Source organism: Pan troglodytes, chromosome 21 (genome assembly GCF_028858775.2).
Source record: "Pan troglodytes isolate AG18354 chromosome 21, NHGRI_mPanTro3-v2.0_pri, whole genome shotgun sequence".
In the NCBI taxonomy this organism is placed as follows: domain Eukaryota; kingdom Metazoa; phylum Chordata; class Mammalia; order Primates; family Hominidae; genus Pan; species Pan troglodytes.
Genome location: NC_072419.2, coordinates 43,038,146 through 43,064,962, shown reverse-complemented (window position 1 = coordinate 43,064,962; position 26,817 = coordinate 43,038,146). Strand labels below are relative to the sequence as shown.

The following is a 26,817-nucleotide window of genomic DNA, read 5'->3' as shown; positions in this document are numbered from 1 at the left end:
CTATGTCGTCAGATATTTGGATTTTTGCCAATCTGATAGGTGAGAAACGGTATCTCAGTGTAATTTTAATTTGCATTTATCTAACAGGAGTGGGGTTGAATATCTTCATGTGCCTTGATGTCTTCATGTGCCATGATCCATTTGCCTTTCTTTTCCTGTGAACTGTTTTTCATATCTCTAGCCTATTTTCCTACAGGTCTGCTGGCCTTTTAATGCTCTGTTTGTGAAACTCTTTCCATATTTAGGATATCAACCCTTTGTTGGTGTTGTACATTGCAGATATTTTTTCAGAGTTTGTCATTTATGTTTTTACTTTTCTTAAGGTGTTTTTATTTCCATGCAGAATTTGCTTGTATAATCAAATGTATCTATTTTTTCCCCTATTGCTTCTGGATTTTAAACATCTTATTTTTTTGAGGTGGAGTCTTGCTATGTTGCCCAGGCTAGTCTCAAACTCCTCAATGCAAGCAATCCTCTCACCTCAGCCTCCCAAAGTACTGGGATTACAGGCATGAGCCACTATGCCGGACCAGCTTCTGGATTTTTGAATCACTGTTTGCCATCAGTCTCTCTTATGACCATTTCTAAGCCTCATGTGTAATTACGATTTGTTATATTCATTTTATTGTTGTTGTTTGTTCTTTGAGACAGGGTCTTGCTATGTTGGCCAGGCTGGCCTCAAACTCTTGGCCTCAGGCAATCCTCCTGTCTTGGCCTCCCAAAGTGTTGGGATTACAGGCATGAACTACCACATCCAGCCTCCATATTCATTTTATCCATTAGTATTCATTCTGAATTACAGTTCCCACTAGATGTCAGTTTCATGAAGACAGGATTTTCTCTGAGATGGAGATTTGCATGCAGAGGTTTATGGAAGAGTCTCCTTGGGAACAACACCACAGGGAGTGAGGCAGAGCTGGAAGCTGAATTACACCAGTGATCTCAGGCGATCCCATGGGGAGCTCTGGAGCTAGGATGGCCCTCCCTGTAGAGCTGAGGCAAGGGGTCATGGACCCGTCCCTGGATGTGGGCTCCATCCACGGATAGCACCTGCCCTTGGACAAGGTGGTTCCCCTCAACCAATGGCTGTCGCTGGGAGAGGTACTCAGCTTTGAGGTCTCAGCTCTGGTAATGAGTGTCTCAGTTCCGAAGGGGAATCTGGGCAAAGCACCACAACATCCTCCCTGGTTCACTGCTGTGTTCTCTACACCTACCTACCTGGCGCTTGATAGGTGCTCAGGAAATCCTTTGATGAAAGACAAATGAGAACAGAAACACAGCTTTCCAAGTCTTCGCCGAGGCCAACTGGGTCACACATGGGAGCAGGCTGGAGGGGAGGAGCCCTGAGCAGGTGTTTTTAGAATCATCTTCTCCAATGCTTCTGGCCTATCTCCCATTGCTGCTCACTGGGTGATCTGGAGGGCTCCTCTTACTCAACAGTCAGTGCCATCAGGGTGGGGTGGCCTGGGGACTGGGGCCCTCCCTGGACCCTGGGCACTGTGACAGCTCTCTGCATGTGCATCATTCTGTGAGCTTTCAGTCCTGACTTTTTTTTTTTTTTTTTAATTAAATCTCACTTCAGCATTCCTTGAAGAAAAGAGGAACCCGCTCCCTGGGGAAGGCCGATAAGAAGACTTCGGTGCAGGTAATTCCCAGCAGCCCCCGTAGGAAGGTTTTATTCTGAAGGCCTGAGCCTGACTCTGAGTGGCCTGGGGATCCCAGATTCTGCCCTGTCCTCCCCTTGCTCATTTTCTTTTTTTTTTTTTTCTTTTCTTTTCTTTTTTTTTTTTTTTGAGACGGAGTCGCACTCTCTTGCCCAGGCTGCAGTGCAGTGGCACAATCTCAGCTCACTGCAACCTCTACCTCCCAGGTTCAAGCAATTTTCATGCCTCAGCCTCCCGAGTAGCTGGGACTACAGGCGCGCACCACCACACCTGGCTAATTTTTGTATTTTTAGTAGAGACAGGGTTTCACCGTCTTGACCAGGCTGGTCTTGAACTCCTGGCCTCAAGCAATCCACCTGCCTCGGCCTCCCAAAGTTCTGGGATTACAGGTGTGAGCCACTGCGCCCGGCCCCCTTGCTCATTTTCTTAGTTTCACTGCCCACTTTATTTCCCAAAACCACATCCTGAGCCCATGGTTCTTAGATGCTTAGACGCTCGCTCCCCACCCCAGCCAGGAACTTAGCAAGCAGCACTACAGTCAAATCCAAAGGTCTAGAGTTGGAGACCCAGGCTTGAATCTTGGCTCTGCCACTTGACTGCCATGTGATTGGAGCGAGTCATTTTGAGTTTCTGGGCTCCATTTCCTATCTATCCCTGTCTTGGGGGTTCATTGGAAGAATTGGATGAAGGACTATATGCAGCAAAGGCCACATACCGTTAGCTCCTAGTGGTATGGGATTGTCAGAGTGCCAGGCCCTTTTCATCCTTAGCTCATTTAATCCCCTCTGTGGCTCTGGGAGGGAGGTAATGGTACCGCCCCATTTTACTGATGAAACTGTAGTGGCAGCAGTTGCTCATCAGTATGTCACCTGCTCCTGTCCCAGGCTATGTGTGGCGCCCCATCCTTGCTGTCATTTCAACATCTACCCCTCTGCGTCTCCCCCGGACCCTTAGCTCCTTGAGGGTCTGGCTGTGTCTGATTCATCCCTGTGTTCCCAGCACATAGTTAGTGCTCCCCAAAATGCCATGGCCGGTACTGAGCCTCCCAGCACTAACCTTCCTGGGTTGTGTCTGTCTCTGTGGTCCCAGGAGGACAGTGCAGACCTGAAGTGCCAGTTGCACTTTGCAAAGGAGGAGTCAGCCCTCATGTGCAAGAAGCTCACTAAGCTTGCCAAGGAGAATGACAGCATGAAGGAGGAGCTGCTGAAGTACCGCTCGCTCTATGGGGACCTGGACAGCGCGCTGTCAGCCGAGGAGCTGGCCGATGCCCCCCACTCGCGGGAGACCGAGCTGAAGGTGCACCTGAAGCTGGTGGAGGAGGAAGCCAACCTGCTGAGCCGCCGCATCGTGGAGCTGGAGGTGGAGAACCGAGGCCTGCGGGCCGAGATGGACGACATGAAGGATCATGGAGGTGGCTGTGGGGGTCCTGAGGCACGCCTGGCCTTCTCCGCGCTGGGTGGCGGAGAGTGCGGGGAGAGCTTGGCAGAGCTGCGGCGACACCTGCAGTTTGTCGAAGAGGAGGCCGAGCTGCTGCGGCGCTCCTCTGCCGAGCTCGAGGACCAGAATAAGCTGCTGCTGAACGAGCTGGCCAAGTTCCGCTCGGAGCACGAGCTGGACGTGGCGCTGTCGGAGGACAGTTGCTCTGTGCTCAGCGAACCTTCGCAGGAGGAGCTGGCGGCCGCCAAGCTGCAGATCGGCGAGCTCAGCGGCAAGGTCAAGAAGCTGCAGTACGAGAACCGCGTGCTCCTCTCCAACCTCCAGCGCTGTGACCTCGCCTCCTGCCAGAGTACGCGGCCCATGCTGGAGACGGACGCCGAGGCCGGGGACTCTGCCCAGTGTGTGCCTGCTCCCCTGGGCGAGACACACGAGTCCCATGAGGTCCGACTCTGCAGAGCCAGGGAGGCCGAGGTGCTGCCTGGGCTGAGAGAGCAGGCCGCCCTGGTCAGTAAGGCCATCGATGTCCTGGTGGCTGATGCCAATGGCTTCACGGCTGGCCTCCGGCTGTGTCTGGACAACGAGTGTGCTGACTTCCGGCTGCATGAGGCCCCCGACAACAGCGAGGGCCCCAGGGACACCAAGCTCATCCATGCCATCCTGGTGCGCCTGAGCGTGCTGCAGCAGGAGCTGAATGCCTTCACGCGGAAAGCAGATGCAGTCCTTGGGTGCTCTGTCAAGGAACAGCAGGAGTCCTTCTCATCACTGCCCCCCTTGGGCTCCCAGGGGCTCTCTAAGGAGATTCTTCTGGCAAAAGACCTTGGCTCAGACTTTCAGGTAAGGTGCCTCATGCACAGATCCTATTATTTATTTTTTTCCTTTGTTTTGTTTTGTTTTTCTTGAGATAGGGTCTCTCCCCGCTGGCCAGGCTGAAGTGCAGTGGTGCAATCTCAGCTCACTGCAGCCTCGATATCCTGGGCTCTAGCCATTGTCCCCCCTCACTCTCCTGAGTACCTGGGACTACAAGTGAGCACCACCACACCCAGCTAATTTTTATTTATTTTTTATTTTTTTTGAGACAGAGTCTCGCTCTGTCACCCAGGCTGGAATGCAGTGGCGCAATCTCGGCTCACTGTAACCTCCAACTCCCAGGTTCAAGCGATTCTCCTCTCTTAGCCTCCCAAGTAGCCAGGATTACAGGCACCCTCCATCATGCCTGGCTAATTTTTGTATTTTTAGTAGAGATGGGGTTTCACCATGTTGGCCAGGCTGGTCTCGAACTCCTGACTTCAAGTGATCTGACCGCCTTTGTCTCCCAAAGTTCTGGGATTACAGGTGTGAGCCACTGTGCCTGGCCATAATTTTTAAATTTTTTTGTAGAGATGGAATCTTGCCATATTGCCCAGGCTGGTCTTGAACTCCTGAGCTTAAGTGATCCACCAGCCTCAGCCTCCCAAAGTGCTAGGACTATAGGTGTGAGCCACTGTGTGTGGCCTAATAGTCACATTTTAAATGTTCAGTATTTGTGTGTGTCTAGTAGAGTGGATCTAGAATATTTCATCCTTGCAGCTTGTCCTTCTAAATCCTTCTCTACACATCTATCATATATTTGTTTTTCCACCCAGATTGCTTTATATCTATTGTTACTACACAACTTATATTTTTAACGCAATGTATCAGTTTGTTAATTTATGATGCCTTGTCTGTTGTTCACACAGTTTTTGTGCTCACTGCTGAAGATGTCATGATTAGCAAAAACAGATATGATTCCCCCTCTCATGGTCCTTATCATCTAAGTGGGGCAGAGTCACCCAAAATATCATGTCAGTGAATGTGCAATTAGACACTGAGAGAGGAATCTGAAGGAAGCGTACATGGTTTTATGAACAAGGAACTTGACCTAGACCCTACGCTGAGGGAAGGCCTCTGATCTGACCAGAGGTCAGAGGGATGGATGGCTGGGGGAACAGTGTTTTCAGCAGAGCAAATAACCTGTGCAAAGACACAGCTCAGATCAGAGGCGGAAGGAGCGTGGTGTGTCCAGGACACTGAGTGAAGAGACAATGTGAAGCTGGACTGCACTGAGCATGCAGGAGGTTTGATCTTCATCCTCAGAGCAATGGCAGGAAATTTTTCATTTCCAGGGAAAGAGAGCGATTTAGCACTTTCTTTTTTTCTTTTATCTTTTTTTTTTTTTTTTGAGACAGAGTCTTACTCTGTCGCCCAGGCTGGAGTGCGGTGGCACGATCTCAGCTCACTGCAACCTCCGCCTCCTGTCTCCGCCTTCCTGGTAGCTGAAATTACAATTCTCCTGTCTCCGTCTCCTGGGTAGCTGGAATTAGAGGCATGCCCCACCACACCTGGCTAATTTTTGTATTTTTAATAGAGATGGGGTTTCACGATGTTGGCCAGGCTGGTCTTGAACTCCTGACCTCAGGTGATCCACCTGCATCGGCCTCCCAAAGTGTTGGGATTGCAGGTGTGAGCCATCGTGCCCTTCTGAGATTTAGCACTTTCTTTTTAACAACTATACAGTGGATATGTGCCATAATTTCTTTAACTTAAGACCTGTTGATCCGGTTTCATTTTGCTTTTTTAAGCAAGCACATTGCCTTTTTTTTTTTTTTTTTTTTTAAGAAACAGTCTTGCTCTGTTGCCCACGCTGGAGGGCAATGGTATGATCACAGCTCGCTGTAGCCTCAAATTGTAGATGGAATTACAGGCACATGCCACTGTGCCCATAGACTGCTCTATGTTATCTCCCTTTTGGTTCTTCTTGAAAGAGGGATGAACAGAGGTCACCCATGTGATAGGACAGTTTGGGCTGACTCAAAAGGTTTGTGCACAAGGCACACATTCAGAAAATCACTTCGCACTTACCTACTCATTCATCCTTTCAGCAAACATTCATTAAACGGCAGCAGTGCCCCCAGCCGGGGCTGGGTCTGGGTTGCAGAGGTGAATCTACCAGGGTCCCAGCCCTCAGGTGGGTGGTTCAAGCCTCTTAGGGAGCGCAGAGGCCTGGGGTGGGTGTTTCTGGCACCCCTCGGGCCCCTCCCCATGGTGATCTTTGGTTTGTTCTGCCTGTGCCTCTGGGTGCAGCCACCTGACTTCAGGGACCTGCCGGAATGGGAGCCCAGGATCCGAGAGGCTTTCCGCACTGGTGACTTGGACTCTAAGCCCGACCCCAGCCGGAGCTTCAGGCCTTACCGAGCTGAAGACAATGATTCCTATGCCTCTGAGGTGGGTCTAGGCCTGAGCGAGCATGGGATTGGGTAGGAGGAGAGTGACTGAGCCCTGTCAAAAGCAGAGTGGTCCATATATCACTTAGCTGGTGAGGATATGGGTTTGGGGCATTCCATTTGGTTCCAGGCTTCCTGGCAGCCAAGGCCAGAAGGGAAATAAGGAAGTTTGGGACATTCTCATGGCCTGATCCAAGGAAACTTATAAACTCATCTGCATAAATTATTTTTTCTTCTGTACTAAATTCCACTGGGAATTTAACAATTTATGTAATTTAATGGAACTACTCATGTATGTAGCAGGAAGGCAGCAGTCTCTATAGTCAGGCAGTTTGGGTTTCAATTGTGGATCCACTCTATTCTGGCTGTGAGATCTTGGATAAGTCATTTTACCTCTCTGATTCTCAGTTTTCTCACATGTAAAATGAAGGTGCCTCACAGGGTTGTTGAAAGGATTAAATACATGAAAAGCCATAGCTTAAGGCATGGTCCACATTGGGTGAGGATGAGGAGGAGGAGGAGGAGGATTATGATGATAATGACACATCTCTGGGACTCAGGGGACCTGAGTTCAAGTCTCAGTTCTACCAGTGTTCCTGTGTGACCTTGGACAGGTTTCTACCTTCTGGCCACAGCTTCCCCATCTGTAACGGGAGGGTTAGAGTGAATGGTAGTTATCGAATTGCTAGGATTCTTTGATCCTCAGGGAATTCTGGGTAGTTCTGAGCCCCTTCTAAGCCTGCTGAGCTTCTCCTTGCTCTTCATAATGAGCCTGAAGCAGGAAAAGGCTCCTACGGACTGGGTGGAGTATCCCTGAAACCCTGAACCTTGCAGAGTCCTATGTATTTTCCAGCCTGAGCACCTTTCTGAGCATCTCTTGGAAGACAACTCTGTAGTCCCAGGAAGGTCAGCCCATGACTATGTGGGAAGGAGAAGCTCACTTGAAGCTGATGGATCAGACTCTCTAAGTGAGCTTCCTGGAAGCCATGGCAAAAAGAGAAAAAACTGAGATAACTTAGTTGTCATTTTCTAAGAAAAGGAAATAGGCCTATTCTTTTTTTTGTTTTTTTTTTTTTTAGACTGAGTCTCACTCTGTTGCCCAGTCTGGAGTGCAGTGGTGTGATCTTGGCTCACTGTAACCTCCATTTCCTGAGTTCAAGCGAATCTTGTGCCTCAGCCCTCCCAGTTAGGTGGGACTGTAGGCGTGCGCCACCATGCCCAGCTAATTTTCGTATTTTTAGTAGAGACAGGGTTTTGTCATGTCACCTAGGCTGGTCTCAAACTCTGGGGCTCAAGTGATCTTCCCGTCTCAGCCTTCCAAAGTGCTGGTATTACAGGCGTGAGCCACCGTGCCCTGCCAGGAAATAGGCCTATTCTATAGGCTTACCTGTAGAAAAAGTGATTTCCTGCACACATTCAATTATTTGTTTCATTCAGCCACTCTTTATTGAGTAGTGACAATTGCCCAGTGCGGTTGACCACTGAGTTCAGGGAGGAAACCAGGGACAGCAGACAGTATGTAGCCCTGCAAAAATTTTTAATGCAAAACAGATATAGAAGATATACCTCAAGTCACTGTGCCTTCCACTGCCAAATCATCATATTATTGACCATATAATGAATGTTTACTTTCTCACAGAGGGACATTTGCCATGCCTAGGAAGGTTTTATGTAGGAGTTCTGGGGCCAGGCACGGTGACTCACACCTGTAATTTCAGCACTTTGGGAGGCCCAGGTGGGCAGATTGCTTAAGCCTAGGAGTTCGAGATGAGCCTGGGCAACATGGCAAAATCCTGTCTCTATCAAAAATATATAAAAATTAGCCAGGCGTGGTGGCGGGTGCCTGTAATCCCAGTTAATTGAGAGGCTGAGGCAGGATAATCGCTTGAACCTGGGAGGCAGAGGTTGCAGTGAGCCAAGATCGCGCTCAAAGCTGGCGAAACTCCGTTGAAAGAGAGAGAGAGAGAGAGGGAGGGAGAGAGAGAAGGAGGGGAGGGTGGGTGAAGGTTGGAGGTCAGAAGATCTTCACATAGTTCCCACTGGTTACATTTATTGTGTGTGTCCATGTCCTTTGTATGTTTTTTTATGGAGGTCTATAGCGTTTTTGGTTTTGTTTTTCTACTTTCTGTTGTAGTATAACATAATAACATACATACAATAAAGGACACTGTCCTTAAGGGTACCACTGAATGGATTGTTACATATGTATAGATCCATTAAGCATCTTTTAAGTCCCATCATTTAGTATCTAAGTTGTTTCTAAAATATTGCAATTATAAACAATGAAACAATGAACATCTTTGTGAATCAAACTTAGTTTTCCCAGTACCTTATTAAGATAAATTTCAGAGAGAAAAGAACAAGTTCCAATGGTAACAAAAGCCAGATTTGATATGTACTGTTTCATTTAATCATCATGACGACCCTCAGAGGTGGGGACAGTCATTCTGCCTGATTTGTATTTGGACAGCTTGGGTCCAACATCCCATCGTTCCCCTACCACTGTCATCCTTAGATCACAATTTCTATCCACTTCTTCCTCTCTCTCCCTCCTCATTATCTGTGTCCCCTGTCTGTACCACAGATCAAGGAGCTGCAGCTGGTGCTGGCTGAGGCCCACGACAGCCTCCGGGGCTTGCAAGAGCAGCTCTCCCAGGAGCGGCAGCTACGAAAGGAGGAGGCCGACAATTTCAACCAGAAAATGGTCCAGGTGCGTGGTGCCCAGCGCTTTCCAGGCAGCTATTCCTACAGCCTCTCTGAGCTGGAAGCAGAGGCCTTGAGGATCTATGGGCCCTCTGAAGTCAAGAATGTCAGGGGAGGCTGGGTGTGGTGGCTCACGCCCGTAATCCCAACACTTTGGGAGGCCAAGGCAGGCAGATCACTTGAGGCCAGGAGTTTGAGACCAGCCTGGCCAACATGGAAACCCCGCCTCTACTAAAAATACAAAAATTAGCCAGGCGTGCACTAGCACGCCTGTAATCCCAGCTACTCGGGAGGCTGAGGCAAGAGAACCGCTTGAACCCAGGAGGCGGAGGTTACAGTGAGCCGAGATCATCCCACTGCATTTCTAGCCTGGGTGACAGAGTGATATCTAAAAAAAAAAAAAAAAAAAAATGAAAGAATGTCAAGGGAAACCTGAGTCTTCAGCCCCTGTGCCCTGCTGGGATGTTATTGTCCTTGCCATTGTGCATTAGTTGTGTAACAGGGCTGTCATTGGCGGCCTGTGGGACCTGGGGCCAGTCCTGTTTTCTCTCAGGACCTCAGTTTCCCATTTATGAAATGGTGCCCTCATCAGGCCTGGCTTCTAATCAAGATAATAGTTCTGGAATAACATTTGTTAAGCCCTTACTGTATGGTGGGCCTGTCCAATGCACTTTCTACCCATTATGTCTTTTAATCCTTGTGCCCTCCCTTATCACCATTTTGCAGATGGGGAAACTGATGCTCAGAGAGCCGGAGTGCTCTGCCCAGGGTTGCACATCCAGAGTGTGGCAGGGCTGGGCTTCTAATCCAGGTCCCTCTGTTAGGCATGACACTGCATTGCTTCCTAGGGTGTTGCCTAGTCATCAGCTGTCCTCAACCCTGGCACGCCCTTTGCTCTCCATGCGTCACCCCTCCCTGCTATCATCGCTCACCCTCGCAGGTTCCTCATTGAACGTGAGCATTCGTGTGAGACATTTGGTGCCCAGGAGGTGCTCAGTATATGATGTCATGGTTTTTTAGAGCCAGGGTCAAATCCCAGCTCCTTCAATGATGTGTCACTGTTTTTGCAGTAGCAGAGGGCAGTGCTCATCTGAATAGATTGCGCCACGTGTGGTGGGATCCCCGGCAGGGATCACTCACAGGCACCACCCAGACTTTCCTCCCTGCCCCTGTCCAGGGGCCCGGAAAGGGGTGGGGGAGACGACAGGGCCCTGGGGTTGCTCAAGCTCTTGTCCCCCGGCAGCTGAAGGAGGACCAGCAGAGGGCGCTCCTGAGGCGGGAGTTTGAGCTGCAGAGTCTGAGCCTCCAGCGGAGGCTGGAACAGAAATTCTGGAGCCAGGAGAAGAACATGCTGGTGCAGGAGTCCCAGCAATTCAAGCACAACTTCCTGCTGCTCTTCATGAAGCTCAGGTGGTTCCTCAAGCGCTGGCGGCAGGGCAAGGTTTTGCCCAGCGAGGGGGATGACTTCCTCGAGGTAAGACTGGGCCTGGGACTGGGACTGGGAGTGTGGGCTGGGGAGAGAGGGACAGGGAAGGGACGCCCAGCTGGTATTGACACAACTCCTAGGCTCACATACCTGCCATCAGCATGCAGGCTTCCTTCCTGCATTCGTTGCTTTTTTTTTTTTTTTCTCCGAGATGGAGTCTCACTCCAGCCCAGGCTAGAGTGCAGTGGTGCAATCTCAGCCTGCTGCAATCTCCATCTCCCGGGTTCAAGCAATTCTCCTGCCTCAGCCTCCTGAGTAGCTGGGATTACAGGCACATGCCACCATGCCCAGCTAATTTTTGTATTTTAAGTAAAGACAGGGTTTCTTGGCTGGGTGCGGTGGCTCACACCTGTAATCCCAGCACTTTGGGAGGCCGAGGCGGGTAGATCACGAGGTCAGGAGACCGAGACCATCCTGGCTAACTTGGTGAAACCCCGTCTCTACTAAAAATACAAAAAATTAGCCAGGTGTGGTGGCGGGTGCCTGTAGTCCCAGCTACTCGGGAGGCTGAGGCGGGAGAATGGCGTGAACCCAGGAGGCGGAGCTTGCAGTGAGCCTAGATTGCGCCACTGCACTCCAGAGTGGGAGAGAGAGCAAGACTCCTTCTCAAAAAAAAAAAAAAAAAAAAAAAAAAGACAGGGTTTATCCATGTTGGCCAGGCTGGTCTCTCAAACTCCTGACCTCAAGTAATCCACCTGCCTTGGCCTCCCAAAGTGCTGGGATTACAGGCATGAGCCACCATGCCTGGCCAAAAGATATGTTTACTTAACAAGAGGGAGTAGGCTGGCTTAAAAACACTGGTGATAGTACAGGTGGTATTAGGATGTGGCAGGAAACATGTGGGGGCGGAGCTCTGGGAATGTAAGAAGCTTAGAAAGGACCCAACTGACCCATTCATGCCCCAGTCTATGCAGGACCCTTTGCTGCTCAAAGCCCTTGCCTCCTGTCATCAGCACAGCAGCACACATCAACACATCAGGGAAGAGAAGGGGACTTACAAGGATGTCAGACCTTGGTCACACTCATCTTAGTTGACATTGTTCACTTTGGCCGTGTCCTTTTGGGTTCAGGTACCTCGAGTCTAGCCCAGGCTTGGCCCTCCTCTAGTCCAGGCTGCTCTCTGTAGTCCCCTGTCCAGATCCAGTAGGGAGCATTAGCATGCCTCAAGTTGCCACTTACGCCATCAGGGGTACTCCAGAGGAGCCCAGATGCCCCAGGAGCCAGGCAAGACAGTTAGACCTGAGTGTGTAGCAAGACCCTGCATCACCCTATCTCAATGGGGCTCATCATTCTCGCAGGCCACCAGCTCCTCTCCACGGCCTCATGGGAGAGTCACTACCGCCATTCCATGGGCCCACACCCTGCTGCCCTGGCCCTGCAGTGCCTGACACAGGGCCGCCCCTGGGAGCATTCGCCTCGGTCCTCCTGTCCGAAGCTGTCTCTTCTGTGACGTTTGGAAACATAGGAGCCCTCTCACCTGTTTGGAAGTCTCACAGGCCTCTGGATGAAGCCCAGTTTAAGGGAATGACCTGCAGGCCACACAGTCGATATTTTAAGTCAGTTTGTCTCAGACGAACCCTCCACATTTGGTGAAAACCTTTCTAGCCATTTCCATATCCTAGAGTAAAAGAGAGAGAAACTTACTTTAGGGGGAAAAAAATAGGGCATAAACATAGAAAATTGGCTAGGTGCAGTGACTCACACCTGTAATCTCAGCACTTTGGGAGGTTAAGGTGGGCAGATCACTTGAGATCAAGAGTTCGAGACCAGTCTGGTCAATGTGATGAAACCCTGTCTCTACTAAAAATACAAAAATTAGCTGGGAACGGTGGTGCACACTGGTAGTCCCAGCTCCTCAGGAGCCTGAAGCAAGAGAATCTCTTGAACCTGCAAGGCAGAGGTTGCAGTGAGCTGAGAGCATGCCATTGCACTCCAGCCTGGATGACACAGTGAGACTCCATCTCAAAAAAAAATAAAGAGACACAGAAAATTACATAACATATATAATTAAGAAATATATACATTTACCAAAATAAGCATAATTAATAAGATATAAACATAATCATGCTGGGCATGGTGGCTCGCGCCTGTAATCCCAGCATTTTGGGAGGCTGAGGCAGGAGGATTGCTTGAGCACAGAAGGTGACTCGCTCCCTTTTGTCTTATTTCCATCCTGAACTAGATCCCTGATCTCCTTGGCTGGCCCTGGACTCTTGCCCAGAATCTATCAGCAAGCAGTCCAACCCCCCAGCAAGGTCCCTTCTGTCCACCCAAACCTTTGGTCACCCTTATGTAGCATTGTGGGAGTGCGTGTGGCCTTTTCATTTCAACCACAGTGCCTGCCTTGACCCAGCCTGTCAACATGGTTATTTCAGAGTGACTCTCAGGGATGCTTCCTGGTCTTTGGGGCAGAATAGATGTCGTGGGAGGCTAGGAGGGCCTGACTATCCAGCCGTGCTCCTCGACCTACATGGTGCCCAAGGTTGGAATTAAAATTTGGGAAAACTTCCCACCTGCTGTTAAGCATGGTTTTTAAAAAACAGGTGAACAGCATGAAGGAGCTGTACTTGCTGATGGAGGAAGAGGAGATAAACGCTCAGCATTCTGATAACAAGGCCTGCACGGGGGACAGCTGGACCCAGAACACGGTGTGTTTCCAGCCCCTTCCCGGTCCTGTTGTGTCCATTCATTCCTTTGTCTGCTCAGTAATCAATTCCTACTGCTTTCTCTGACCCCATTCCTGGACATTGAAGTTGCAAGTCATTGCCTGGTCATCCCAGGGCAGTAACAGAGTCCAGATGATGGACTGTGGGGTCATAGGCAAGAGAGCAAGTAATTCTCTTTGCAGTATAGGGGACAGTATCACAGTGAAGGGGTCATGGATGATGGGTTTTGAAGGATGTATAGGAGTTTACCTAATAGAGAATAGGGGAAAGACTATTCTGGACCAAAAGAACTCTGTGTGCCAAGGTGTGGCAAGGTGTTCTGGTATTGCGTATGGCTTGGGAGGTACATGGTAAGGGTAAGGATATCAGGCTAGAGTCATCTGAAGAGGGGCCTTGTGGTCTAGGGTCAGGAACCTTCAAATCAAGCCATAAGTCAGAGAGAACAGTGGGGTCAGGATCCCAGGGTCACACACGGTGAGCTGGGGTAGGGATGGGAAATGAGGGCATGGGCCCAGGAGAGAAGATTTGGGACAGAGTCAGGCAAACTGAGGGAGTCTCCATGAATTAGACCCCACATCTGGCCTGCAGCGGGTCAGAGAGGCAGATCCTGAGTGAGGAGAAAGACCCACGGCACAGACGCTGCAGAGCCTTGAAGAAGCCAGATGATTCAGCTCAGAGTTAGGCTGAATAATTATTACTGTAACTGCAGGGTTTTTTCTTGGTGTCAGATTTGGGCCTCATGTCAGCCTAGGAGGTAGCCAGGGCTGGGCCTGTCATTCCCATTTTATGGGTGAGATGACCTAGGGAGGTTGTGGGACTTGCCCGAGGCCTCGTGAAGTCCCAAGCTGGACTCCTAGGTGAGTTCTCTGAACCCAGGTTCCCCTCCCTACCCCACAGAGGCTCTTGACTCAGGTTTTGCCTCCTGTCTGCAGCCCAATGAGTACATCAAGACACTGGCTGACATGAAGGTGACGCTGAAGGAGCTGTGCTGGCTGCTCCGGGATGAACGCCGTGGTCTGACGGAGCTTCAGCAACAGTTTGCCAAGGCCAAGGCTACCTGGGAGACAGAGCGGGCAGAGCTCAAGGGCCATACCTCCCAGGTGAGCCCCCCACCTGTCAGATGCCTCTCCCCTTACTCTCAGCCAAGCCTTTAGCTGTCAGATCTGGGAGTAGAATACCAAGGCCATGCTCCTAGAGGAATAAGAATGCCTTTGCTTCACCTGTGGCCCAGAGAGGGCAAGAGACTTGCCTAAAGTCACACAGAAAGGGTATCAGAAACGGTGGGGAATGGGAGTCACAGGGGAAAGGAAGGAAGGTGGGGGATTGCACCCTGGGCTCACAGGTGAGGCTGGTGCACATCCCCACTGCCTGCTGTCCTCATTTGCTCCTTCATTTCCTCATAAGCACTCCCTCAGCCCCCACTGCCTGGCTCTATTTTGCTCCCTCCACTCAAAATGGGGGCCTCCCCTCCCAACTCCCCAGCGTGCCCCCAAAGGAGCCTTAACCAGGAGCCCTGGGGGTTTGGTGTCTGCTGTGTGCCTGAGGGTGACTTGCTGCCTCCTTTGGCCTGGAAAGTGAGAGGGTGGGCTTCTTCCCACTCAGAGAGAATGCTCTGACCCTGCAGCTTGGGCTCCAGCTTCTTCCATCCAGCCTGCCCCTGCTGCAAGCTGCCATCCCAGGCATCAGCAGCCTCTGGGAGGCAGGCACTCCGATGGTCTCTGCTGGACAGATGACAAAACTGGCACAGAGGAGTTAAATTTATCTCCCAAGGTCACCCGGCTAATAAGTGTCAGACTGGCCCTTGCTCCCCCAAACCTCTAACCCCTGGCTCCCTGTGACCCCAATTCCACCTCCTTTTTTTTTTTTTTTTTTTTTCGAGACGGCATCTCACTGTGTCACTCAGGCTGGAGTGCAGTGGTGCAATCTTGGATCACTGCAACCTCCGCCTCCCGGGTTCAAGAGATTCTCCTGCCTCAGCCTGCAAAGCAACTGGAATTATAGATGGCACACCACCACGCCCAGCTAATTTTTGTATTTTTAGTAGAGATGGGGCTGCACCATGTTGGCCAGGCTAGTCTTGAACTTCTGATCTCAAGTGATCTGCCGGCCTCAGCCTCCCAAAGCGCTGGGAGTACTGGCGTGAGCCACCACTCCCGGCCCCAATTCCACCTTCTTCCCACTGCTCACAGTCTCCTGGCTACTTCCTGGGGCCACTACTCTCCCCTCCTAACCCTCTTGCAGATCTCACAGCTCCCTCCATCTGCACATTCCACGGTGTCCACTGCACCTGCTGCCCCCAAAGACCTGGGCATTTCAGGTGCTCCTCCCACCAAGAACCTGACCAGCTCATGGGGGTTAATGGGGGGCATTGAGTCTAAAGGTTGCACATTCCCTTTCCTGCCACCCTGAGGTCTGAGGCCAAGAAAACCATCTTGCTGGAGTGACCACTAGTAATCTTTCTGAGTTTTTATGAGGATACTGACATCATGCCTGAAAAGCCCACAGAAGAGCATGGCTTATAGAAAGAGCTCTTCAAACCCTTATTGTGTGGAGGGGTTAGGGGTTAGTTCTGAGTGGGGAGGACTAAGCTGGGTTAGTCCCTAGTGAGGGGTCTTCTGAGGGGACCTCTCCCCTTTTCCCCGCTGGCACCCAGGAGGGAAGGAGAGAGAAGGGCCAAGAGGAGTGGCCTCCTGCTGCCAGCTGCTTAGTCTGCTTCTTTCCGCAGATGGAGCTGAAGACAGGGAAGGGGGCCGGGGAGCGGGCAGGGCCCGACTGGAAGGCAGCCCTACAGCGGGAGCGTGAGGAGCAGCAGCACCTCCTAGCTGAGTCCTACAGCGCTGTCATGGAGCTGACTCGGCAGCTGCAGATCAGCGAGCGCAACTGGAGCCAGGAGAAGCTGCAGCTGGTGGAGCGGCTGCAGGGTGAGAAGCAGCAGGTGGAGCAGCAGGTGAAGGAGCTGCAGAACCGCCTAAGCCAGGTGAGGCCCACCCCTGCCAAGCGGCTTCCGCCCGCAAGGGAGAGTTGCTACAGAAATGATTCAGAAGCAGGAACTCCTTCAGGTATAGTTGGATCTAGGTGCTCATCCAGTGAGGTCTGGCACACCATCTCCTTCAGGTATAGCTGGATCCAGGCACTTAGAGAATGCAGTGGGAACTAGATCTTTCTCTCTGCTTCAGCCTGTCAGGCCTGCTTTCCTCTGTGTTAGCTTTACTCTTAAACAAGCTATTCCCAAATATGGCCACTGTTAGTTTCATGCTCATATCTTACAGCTTAGCAAGTACGGTGGATTGGCCAGATGTGAGTCATGTGCCCACCCCTGGAGCCTACCCAAACCCAGGAACCAAGAGGGAGGAACTAAGAGTGGTTCCCATGGGAAAATTGGGAGGCCTCCAATCAAAAGAAGGAGGAAAGGAAAAGCAATCATTGACCCTCACTCCCCATTATAGTTCACTTCATGCAGCCAGGCACCACCTACCATAGGCTGCTCTGCTCCACTCTTGATTTTGACTTTTCCCTTTCTTTCACTTTTATTTTTATTTACTTATCTATTTATTTGAGACAGAGTCTCACTCTGTCACCCAGGCTAGAGAGCACTCTCGGCTCACTGCAGCCTCCGCCTCCCAGGTTCAAGTGATTCATGCGCTTCAGCCTCCTCAGTAGCTGGGATTACAGGCGTGTGCTACCACAGCCGGCTAATTTTTATATTTTTAGTAGAGATAGGGTTTCACCATGTTGGCCAGGCTGGTCTCAAACTCCTGGCCTCAAGTGATCCTCCCGCCTCAGCCTCCCAAAGTGCTGGGATTACAGGAGTGAGCCACCATGCCCGGCCTTACTTTTATTTTATTTATTTTTATTTATTTATTTTTTCTTTGAGACAGTCTTACTCTGTCGCCCAGGCTGGAGTACAGTGGTGTGATCTCAGCTCACTGCAACCTCCATCTCCCGGGTTCAAGTGATTCTCCTGCCTCAGCCTCCCGAGTAGCTGGGATTACAGGCACGTGCCACCACACCCGGCTAATTTTTTATTTTTAGTAGAGATGGGGTTCACCATGTTGGCCAGGCTGGTCTCGAACTCCTGACCTCAGGTGATCCGCCCGCCTCGGCCTTCCAAAGTGCTGGGATTACAGGCATGAACCACCGCGCCTGGCCTTACTTTTAATTTTAATTACGTAAATCAGGACTTCATCTTTATATAAGGTTCACATATTACAAAGGTATATTTCAGCCTACTCCCTCCCTTTCTTGTCATTTTTTTTTGATGAAAAGAAGTTGTTTTTTTTTTTTTATGAGAGATGAGGTCTTACTGTATGGCCCAGGCTGGGCTTGAGCTCCTGGTCTCAAGCCATCCTCCTACCTCAGCCTCCCGAGTCGCTGGGCCTTTCTTTCTATTTAAATTTATATTTACAGGGTTTTGTTTTGTTTGTTTTTTAATCATCAATCAAATTGTAATGTCCATTTATTTATACTTTGTGTCTTTCCTGGAGAGCTGTTCACAAGAGTATGGAGGCCTTCCTTATTCAGTGTGACTGGTGCCTGGTGTTCCTAGTGTGGAGATACTATGATTTGTTATCTACAGTGATTAAATCTAGATTGTTTCCAGTTTTTCACTATTGAAAGTTGTGACCTGAAGCTGGTTGTGGCAATGTGTGCCTGTAGTCCCAGCTACATGAGAGGCTAAGGTGGGAGGATTGCTTGAGCTCAGGAAATCAAGGCTGCAGTGAGCCATGATCATGCCACTGCACTCCAGCCTGGGCAACAGAGTGAGACTTCGTATCTAAAAAAAGAAAAAAAAAGTTCAAGTTGTGCCTCAGTGAACATCTCCACACATATATTTCTGCACACGCATGAATATTTCAGTAGGATAGATTCCTAGAGGTGAAATTGCTAAATCCAAGGGCATATGCATTTATAGTTGATGGTAACTGCCAGGCCGCCTTCTAGAAAGGCTTTGCCCATGTACCCTCCTACCAGCTGCACAGTGAGAAGGACATGAGGGCCCTTTTTGCTTTATCTTTGCCAGTTCCTGTGATTACCAATCTTTGAAATGTCTGCCCAAGTTAGGGTGTGAAATGCTATCTCATTGCTTTACTTTGCATTTCTCTGACTTCTACTGAAGGTGAGCATTTTTCATGAGTTTATGGATCTTAGGTATTTCCTCTTCCTAATGTTCTCTTCAGTACTTCAACAGCCTTGCAAGGTCACGTTCATGAAACCCCTTTTTCAGATGAGGAGACTGAGGCAAAGTGATTTGCCCAAGGTCATAAAGTGAGTAAGGGAGAGGACCAGAATCTGGCAGAACTCCAAAATCTGGAAAGTTCCTGGTCCTGGGCCATGCCCACTTTCCTGCAGGGAAAGAGCTCCTTTGAGGTTCACACCTGCTAGGAGCCTGTGCTTGGGGAGTGCAGGATGGCAGGCTGACTAACAAATCCCAGAACCATCCAGGTACCACGTGGAAAGCAGGTCAGATGCATGCATCTGTTTGCACCATCAAACCAAATTCCTGTCTATAAAAGAATAATTCCTTCTTATTATATTAACAACAAAATGTTTCTAAAATGATTCTGAAATTATGAAACAAGCTTCATGTCATCCCTGGGGAACATGTCAGCCCACAGGCGTGTCTTGTCAGCTCATCAGGGCACGGGTTCCATGTTCTGCTGTTGTTCTCACATCAGAGACTTGCCGGCCCTCTAGCTCCAGCCTCTTGTGTCTCTGACATTCTTCTGCCTCCTGCACTTTAAACCAAATCCCCCAAAGCAGCATTCTTCTTTACACTGGACTGACGATTAAGCCAGACTGGTGAAAGCAACAGAGTGGCTGGTGGGAAAGAGCTTCTGACCAGGAGTCCCCAGTCCTTACCTGGCTCCACCAGGTACAACCCCAGTCAAGTCACCTCTGATCTCTGGGCCTCATCTGTAAAATAAGGATGACCATTCTTGACCTTCTCATCTTGCAGGGCAGCTATGGAAATAAAGTGAGATAGCCAGAAGATTCAAAGTGCTTCCTAAGCCCACCCCTGTCTGGGGCTTGGTTTGATTCTATGGTCTTCATCTCTCATTGCTGTTTGCTGATGTTAGTGTTATTTCCCTCCTTCCCTTCCCTCCCTTCCTCCCTCCCTTCTTCTTACTTTCTTCGTTTCTTTCTTTTCTTATTTTGAGACAAGGTCTTGCTCTGTCACCTAGGCTGGAGTGCAGTGGCACCATCTCAGCTCACTGCAACCTCCGCCTCCCAGGCTCAAGTGATCCTCCCACCTCAACCTCTCGTGCAGCTGGGAGCACACTCTACCATGCCTGGCTAACTTTTATTTATTTATTTATTTATTTATTTATTTATTTATTTATTTATTTATTTTTGAGATGGAGTTTCACTCTTGTTGCCCAGACTAGAGTGCAATGGCGCGATCTTGGCTCACCGCAACCTCTGCCTCCCGCGTTCAAACGATTCTCCTGCCTCAGCCTCCTGAGCAGCTGGGATTACAGGCTTACACCACCACGCCTGTCTAATTTTTTGTATTTTTAGTAGAGACAGGGTTTCTCCATGTTGGTCAGGCTGGTCTCGAACTCCCAACCTCAGGTGATCCACCCGCCTTGGCCTCCCAAAGTGCTGGGATTACAGGTGTGAGCCACCGTGCCCGGCAACTTTTGTATTTTTTTGTAGAGATGGGGTTTCGCCGTGTTGCCCAGGCTGATCTTAAACTGCTAGGCTCAAGTGATCCTCCCACCTCAGCCTCCCAAAGTGCTGGGATTATAGTTGTGAGCTGCCACACCTGGCCTAGTGTTATTTTCATTGTTGCCCTTATTACTGTTTGTCTCATGTTGAGTTTCTAAGAAGCAAAGCCCTAGACATGAATTCAAGTACAAGTAAGGTGACCAACCCATGCTGGCTTGCCTGGGACTGAGCGCGTTCCTGGGACTTTGACTTTTAAAACTAGAATAGTCCTAGCCGTAGCCTACTAGTTTTTTTTAGAACTGAGGGTTCTGGGACATGGGACTTTCAATGCAAACACTGGGAAAGTCCTGGGCAAACCAAGATGAGTTGGTTACCCTGTGTGCAAGTGATTTGTTAACGGATGGAGTCAGGATGGGGAAGGGGAAGAAACCACGTAAGATATGCTTTCAGATGAAGTATGCCCTCGGCCTGACCCCATGACATGCCCAGGAGTGTAAACAGTAAATCACCCCACAGTTTGGTCCACCTTAAGGCAAGGGGTCTGCCTTTTGGGCCTGTCTTTTGGACCCCTGTCTTTGTCTGTCATTGGCAGTGATTCGGTTCTAGTTGCCCAAGGCAATCCTCCAGAGAAGGCTGTAGTGTCAGATGGTACAGATGGAGCCACCAACAATGGGAAGTGCTACATGATCATTCACTCAGTCAGCTGCCCAACCTCTTCTCTCAGTCTTGATCCTCTCATCTGCCAAATGGAAATAACCACAAGAACACCTATCATACACTGTTTCTGTGAGGATTAAATCAACTAATGCGGCCAGACGCGGTGCCTCACACCTGTAATCTCAGCACTTTAGGAAGTCGAGGCAGGCGGATCACCTGAGTCAGAAATTCAAGACCAGGCTGGCCAACATGTGAAACCCGTCTCTACTAAAAACACAAAAATTAGCCAGGCGAGGTGGCTCATCCCTGTAAATGCCAGCTACTCGGGAGGCTGAGGCAGGAGAATTGCTTGAACCTGAGAGGCAGAGTTTGCAGTGAGCTGCGATCGTACCACGGCACTCCAGTCTGGACAACAGAGTAAGACTCTGTCTCAAAAAAAAAAAAAAATTAACTAATGTGTGCATAGGAGATAGGTTCCATCACAAGCCACCTGGAAGTGATGGAGCTCCAAAGAGGGGAGAGAAGCAGAGGACCCTCAAGGCCCAGCGGGAAAAAGTGCCGAGATCCATAAATGACGGCCACTGTGGATGGAGCAGTGGGGGTGCCTGGATCTTACATTTGCCACTCTGATGGGATGTAGCTGCTGCTTAGCTAGTCTAGCTGTTCTGTGAATTGTAACATGAATTCACATAGTCATGGCTGTTACTATATTAGGTATAATGACATCTAGAAGGATGCCTGCAAGTAGTTCCTTTTATTATCATTTTCCAAATCCACCAGGCAGAGTGGGGCGCTCTGAGCTGCTACCCACTGAGAAGGTGGCCCCTTGTCCATGATGTAGGTTCTGTGGGCTGCAGAGTGGAGTCTGGGGAATGGCCTTGCTTAGAGCAGGGTCCTGCATACCAGCTTTGCCCATTACCGACCCACCCTCTCTGCCCTTGCCCAGCTGCAGAAGGCTGCCGACCCCTGGGTCCTGAAGCACTCGGAGCTGGAGAAGCAGGACAACAGCTGGAAGGAGGTGAGTGGGGCGGCTGCTGCCATGTTATCTTGGCTCCTGGCTACACCATAAAGGTCCCTGCTTGTGGGGGACATGAGAGGAAGTTGCTAACCCTGTCTCATAGGTCACACTCTTGCACCTTGGGCTCCTCAGCCCTGGAGTCTGTATCTCATGGTTCCTTCCTTAAAAAAAATAAAAAAAAAAACCCAACCACCCAGGGACTGGGCTAAGTGAGGGGGTAGGGTTGAGGAGGGAGAAGACAAGCCCACCACCAGCTGAGCAGTGGACCACTGGATGCTTTGTTGCAGTCACCACATTTGGATTAAATTTTAAGTGGTCCCTTTCCTTGGGTGGGTCACTCTTGGAGCTCTGATTGGCCCAGCCTGGATCACATATGGTGGGGGAGTTGGATGCAGGGCAGCCAGAAACTGACCATACTAGATCATTGATGACGTCATTCCTGCTCTCCGGATGAGGAGATTCAAGCACTGAGGTCGGGGCTGGTCTCTTGTTCCATGCCCTTAGTGCTCTGGTGGCCAGAACTGACCCTTCCTGTCTCTCTTCCTTGACAGACACGCAGTGAGAAGATCCACGACAAGGAGGCTGTTTCCGAAGTTGAGCTTGGAGGAAACGGTTTAAAGAGGTGCTTGCATGCTGGTCCCCTGCTCTGCCTCTCTGCCCCGCCCCACAGCCTCGCCCCTCTCCACCTCCTGCTGCGCCCTGCACCCACTCTACCTGCTTTCCCCGCAGCCCTGCCCCGCCCCTTTGCCCTCTTCCTGCCGCCACCCCACCGCATCCAAGTTGGGAGAGCATCGGGATATGGTTTCTCTGGAACCCGAGCCACTCAGGAGCTGGAAGGCTTGGGGCAGTGGGAATTCCAGGCTGCTGCATGTTCTTTGAGTCCGGGAATGGAACACAGGTGGAAACAAAACATTTTGCTGCTCTTGGGATTCTTTTCTCCTGCCTCTGGAGTTAGGAGAGTCAAGATTGACCTCTATTCCTGGGATTATTGAGCAGCATCCTTTGGGCCCAGCCCTGTGCTATGGCCAAGGAGACCCCCACCCCAAGACCATAAGGACCACGTCTCCACTGTTAGGAAACCCATGAAAGGAGTCAGGGAAACAGAACCCCCAGCCGCTATCAGACCAGCCCAGAAGCAAGGCAGGCGGGACAGGCTGTGGAGCCAGAGGGCCAGGTTTGAATGCCAGCCCTGCCAGTTCTAGCTCTATGACCTTGACCTTGAGCAATACTTCCCATCTCTGTCTAGTGGGGATGATAGGAGCTGCCTCTTGAAGTTAATCAGAGTGGTCTGACACGTGCATTTCCATATGCCTGGTGTGTTCAGTGATTCAGGCAATAGGTGTGCCAGGAGCTTCATGGCGTCTTAGTTTGGATTCCCCCATAAGCAAACCCTGAGACAAAGATTTAAGTGCAAATGGTTTATTTGGGACAGAATTTCAGGAAACACTTGGAAGTGAGACAGGGAAGGGAAAGCAGCCGATAAAAGGAGCTTCAACCAGGTTATTCCACGGGCAACTGGAGTTCAGGCTGTCGGAGGAACTCAGGGAGCCAGAGGAGAACATGCAGCTTAGAGTCATCCCACCACAAGGAGGTTGGGGCACTTGTTCACCATATCCCACCTATTGTTTGTTGAGGGCTGTGTTTAGGGGCATGAACTCATTAACTCTGTGCTATCTCTAGCTTCGGTTTGGGCGTGTGTTTTGTTTTTTTTTTTGAGGCAGAGTTTTGCTCTGTCTCCCAGGGTGGAGTGCAATGGCACACTCTTAGTTTACTGCAACCTCCACCTCCCAGGTTCAAGCGATTCTCCTGCCTCAGCCTCCTGAGTAGCTGGGGTTACAGGCTAACGCCATCACGCTTGGCTAATTTTTGTATTTTTACTAAGAGATAGGGTTTTACCATCTTGGTCAGGCTAGTCTCAAACTCCTGACCTCAGGTGATCTGCCTGCCTCAGCATCCCAAAGTGCTGGGTTTAGATTCTTCTATGTGTAGGACAGCCAAGTATGATCCCACAGGCAGAAAAAAAAACCGTCAGATAGAGAATGGTGGAGTATGCAGTTCAGAGTATGCAGTTTTAGGTGTATAGGTGAAAGTGCAAAGAGAGGCCAGGTGCAGTGGCTCATGCCTTTAATCCCAGCATTTTGAGAGGCAGAGGCAGGAAGATCTCTTGAGGCCAGAAGTTTGAGACCAGCCTGGGCAACATAGGGAGACCCCCATCTCTACAAAAAATTTTTAAAAAATTAGCCAGGTGTTAGGCTGGGCACAGTGGCTCACATCTGTAATCCCAGCACTTTGGGAGGCTGAGGCGGGTGGATCACCTGAGGTCAGGAGTTCCAGACCAGCCTGGCCAACATGGTGAAACCCCACCTCTACTAAAAATACAAAAATTAGCTGGGCGTGGTGGCGCACGCCTGTAATTTCATCTGCTCCGGATGCTGAGACAGGAGAATCTCTTGAACCTGGAGGGTGGAAGTTGTAGTGAGCCGAGATCATGCCACTGCACTCCAGCCTGGGTGACAGAACAAGACTCTGTCTCAAAAAAAAAAAAAAAAAAAAAAAAAAAGTCAAGTTTGGTGGTGCACACCTGTAGTCCCAGCTACTCTGGAGGCTGAAATGGGAGGATCACTTGAGCCCAGGAGTTTGAGGCTGCAGTGAGCTATTATTGCACTACTGCATTCCAGCCTGGGTGACATATCAAGACCTGTTTGGGAGAAAAAAAAAAAGAAAATGCAGACAGAATGTGGGACTGGGCACCAACAACATCTCTACAAGAGGTGAACAAGACGGTCCTGGTCTTTGCCCTCACGCAGCACACAGACCAGGGTGGTAGACCAGAGTGTGCCCTCGGTGTTATTTCCACTAATAATGACATTTCCTCCTCTGTCCTTCGCAGAACCAAATCTGTTTCTTCCATGTCTGAGTTTGAAAGTTTGCTCGACTGTTCCCCTTACCTTGCTGGCGGAGATGCCCGGGGCAAGAAGCTGCCTAACAACCCTGCCTTTGGCTTTGTGAGTTCCGAGCCAGGGGATCCAGAGAAAGACACCAAGGAGAAGCCTGGGCTCTCGTCGAGGGACTGCAACCACCTGGGTGCCCTGGCCTGCCAGGACCCCCCAGGGAGGCAGATGCAGCGCAGCTACACGGCTCCTGACAAGACGGGCATCCGAGTCTACTATAGTCCCCCGGTGGCCCGGCGCCTGGGAGTCCCTGTGGTTCATGACAAAGAGGGCAAGATCATTATCGAGCCCGGCTTCCTCTTCACCACAGCCAAGCCCAAAGAGTCGGCCGAGGCTGATGGGCTGGCTGAGAGCTCCTATGGTCGGTGGCTCTGCAACTTCTCACGGCAGCGCCTGGACGGAGGCTCAGCGGGCAGCCCCTCGGCGGCCGGGCCTGGCTTCCCAGCGGCCCTGCATGACTTTGAGATGTCAGGCAACATGAGTGATGACATGAAGGAGATCACCAACTGTGTGCGCCAGGCCATGCGCTCCGGCTCACTGGAGAGGAAAGTGAAGAGCACATCCAGCCAGACGGTGGGCCTGGCCAGTGTGGGCACACAGACCATCCGCACGGTCAGCGTGGGCCTGCAGACCGACCCACCCCGCAGCAGCCTCCATGGCAAGGCCTGGTCACCCCGCAGCTCTTCGCTCGTGTCTGTGCGCAGCAAGCAGATCTCCTCCTCCCTGGACAAGGTCCATTCGCGCATCGAGCGGCCCTGCTGCTCCCCCAAGTATGGCTCACCAAAGCTCCAGAGGCGGTCCGTGTCCAAGCTGGACAGCAGCAAGGACCGCAGCCTGTGGAACCTGCACCAGGGCAAGCAGAACGGCTCGGCCTGGGCCCGCTCCACCACCACGCGGGACAGCCCTGTATTGAGAAACATCAACGATGGACTCTCCAGCCTCTTCAGTGTGGTGGAGCACTCAGGGAGCACGGAGTCTGTCTGGAAACTGGGCATGTCTGAGACGCGGGCCAAGCCCGAGCCTCCCAAGTACGGCATTGTGCAGGAATTCTTCCGTAATGTGTGTGGCCGGGCACCGAGCCCCACCTCATCAGCAGGAGAGGAGGGCACCAAGAAGCCAGAGCCCCTCTCCCCGGCCAGCTACCATCAGCCAGAGGGTGTGGCCAGGATCCTGAACAAGAAGGCAGCCAAGTTGGGCAGCAGTGAGGAGGTCAGACTCACCATGCTCCCCCAGGTGGGGAAGGATGGTGTCCTCCGGGACGGAGATGGAGCCGTGGTCCTTCCCAATGAGGTAGGTGGGTGGGATCTGTCCTTTCTCTTAGTAGGTGGAGTTAGTATATAAGGTCCAAGCTCTTTTGGTTTTTAAGTTCAGAGATATGGGCCGAGGTGGGTGGATCGCCTGAGATCAGGAGTTCAAGACCAGTCTGGCCAACATGGTGAAACCCCATCTCTACTAAAAATACAAAAATTGGCCAGGCGTGGTGGCATGCACCTGTTGTCCCAGCTGCTCTGGAGGCTGAGGCAGGAGAATCACTTGAACCCAGTAGGCGGAAGTTGCAGTGAGCTGAAATTGTGCTATTGCACTCCAGCCTGGGTGACAGACTGAGACTCCGTCTCACCAAAAAAAAAAATTATCTATCTATCTATCTATCTATCTATCTATCTATCTATCTATGTATCTATGTGTATATATATCTATATATGTAAAATAAAAATTCAGGGATATGGCCATGTGTCCCAGGAAGTTCTTATGCTGGTCTAGGATAGAGTTGGAAGGTCCCAGACCTGGAACAACACAGACCTGATGGTCACATGGTCTGAATTCCAAGAGACTAGTGAGCATGGCTTAACTAGCAGCTTTTGCTCCACCCACCAGAGACTGCCAGCATCCCCTCCAGGGAAGGGGCCTTACTGCTCTCCTGCCACCCAGTGGTGTGCTACAGCCAGCTTGTTTGGCTTGCGGGAGCCAATTGTCAGCATCTCTGTGGGTTTTTTTTTTTTTTTTTATTGTTTTTGTTTTTGTTTTGAGAGAAGTCCCGTTCTTGTCCCCCAGGCTTGAGTGCAATGACTCAATCTTGGCTCACTGTAACCTCCGCCTCCTGGGTTCAAACAATTCTGTCTCTGCCTCCCAAGTAGCTGGGATTAAGGCACCTGCCACCATGCCCGGCTAATTTTTGTATTTTTTAGTAGAGACGCGGTTTCACATGTTGGCCAGGCTGGTCTCGAACTCCCGACCTCAAGTGATCTGCCCACCTTGGCCTCCCAAAGTGTTAGGATTACAGGCGTGAGCCACCGCGCCTGGCCACATCTCTGTGTTTAACATCACCT

At 50.7% G+C, this 26,817-nt stretch overlaps 1 protein-coding gene across 1 annotated transcript in view; it reads left to right on the top strand.

Annotated features, from left to right (window-relative positions):
- Positions 1-26,817, top strand: part of MTCL2 (microtubule crosslinking factor 2) — an 86,850-nt gene that overhangs the window by 45,253 nt on the left and 14,780 nt on the right. The window contains exons 4-14 of the mRNA XM_009437174.4: positions 1,583-1,645; positions 2,754-3,935; positions 6,201-6,341; positions 8,925-9,050; positions 10,287-10,517; positions 13,073-13,177; positions 14,128-14,295; positions 15,921-16,172; positions 21,468-21,539; positions 22,091-22,161; positions 24,430-25,780. Of these exons, the coding sequence (XP_009435449.2) occupies positions 1,583-1,645; positions 2,754-3,935; positions 6,201-6,341; positions 8,925-9,050; positions 10,287-10,517; positions 13,073-13,177; positions 14,128-14,295; positions 15,921-16,172; positions 21,468-21,539; positions 22,091-22,161; positions 24,430-25,780 (3,762 nt within the window). The remainder of the gene's footprint in view (positions 1-1,582; positions 1,646-2,753; positions 3,936-6,200; positions 6,342-8,924; positions 9,051-10,286; positions 10,518-13,072; positions 13,178-14,127; positions 14,296-15,920; positions 16,173-21,467; positions 21,540-22,090; positions 22,162-24,429; positions 25,781-26,817) is intronic.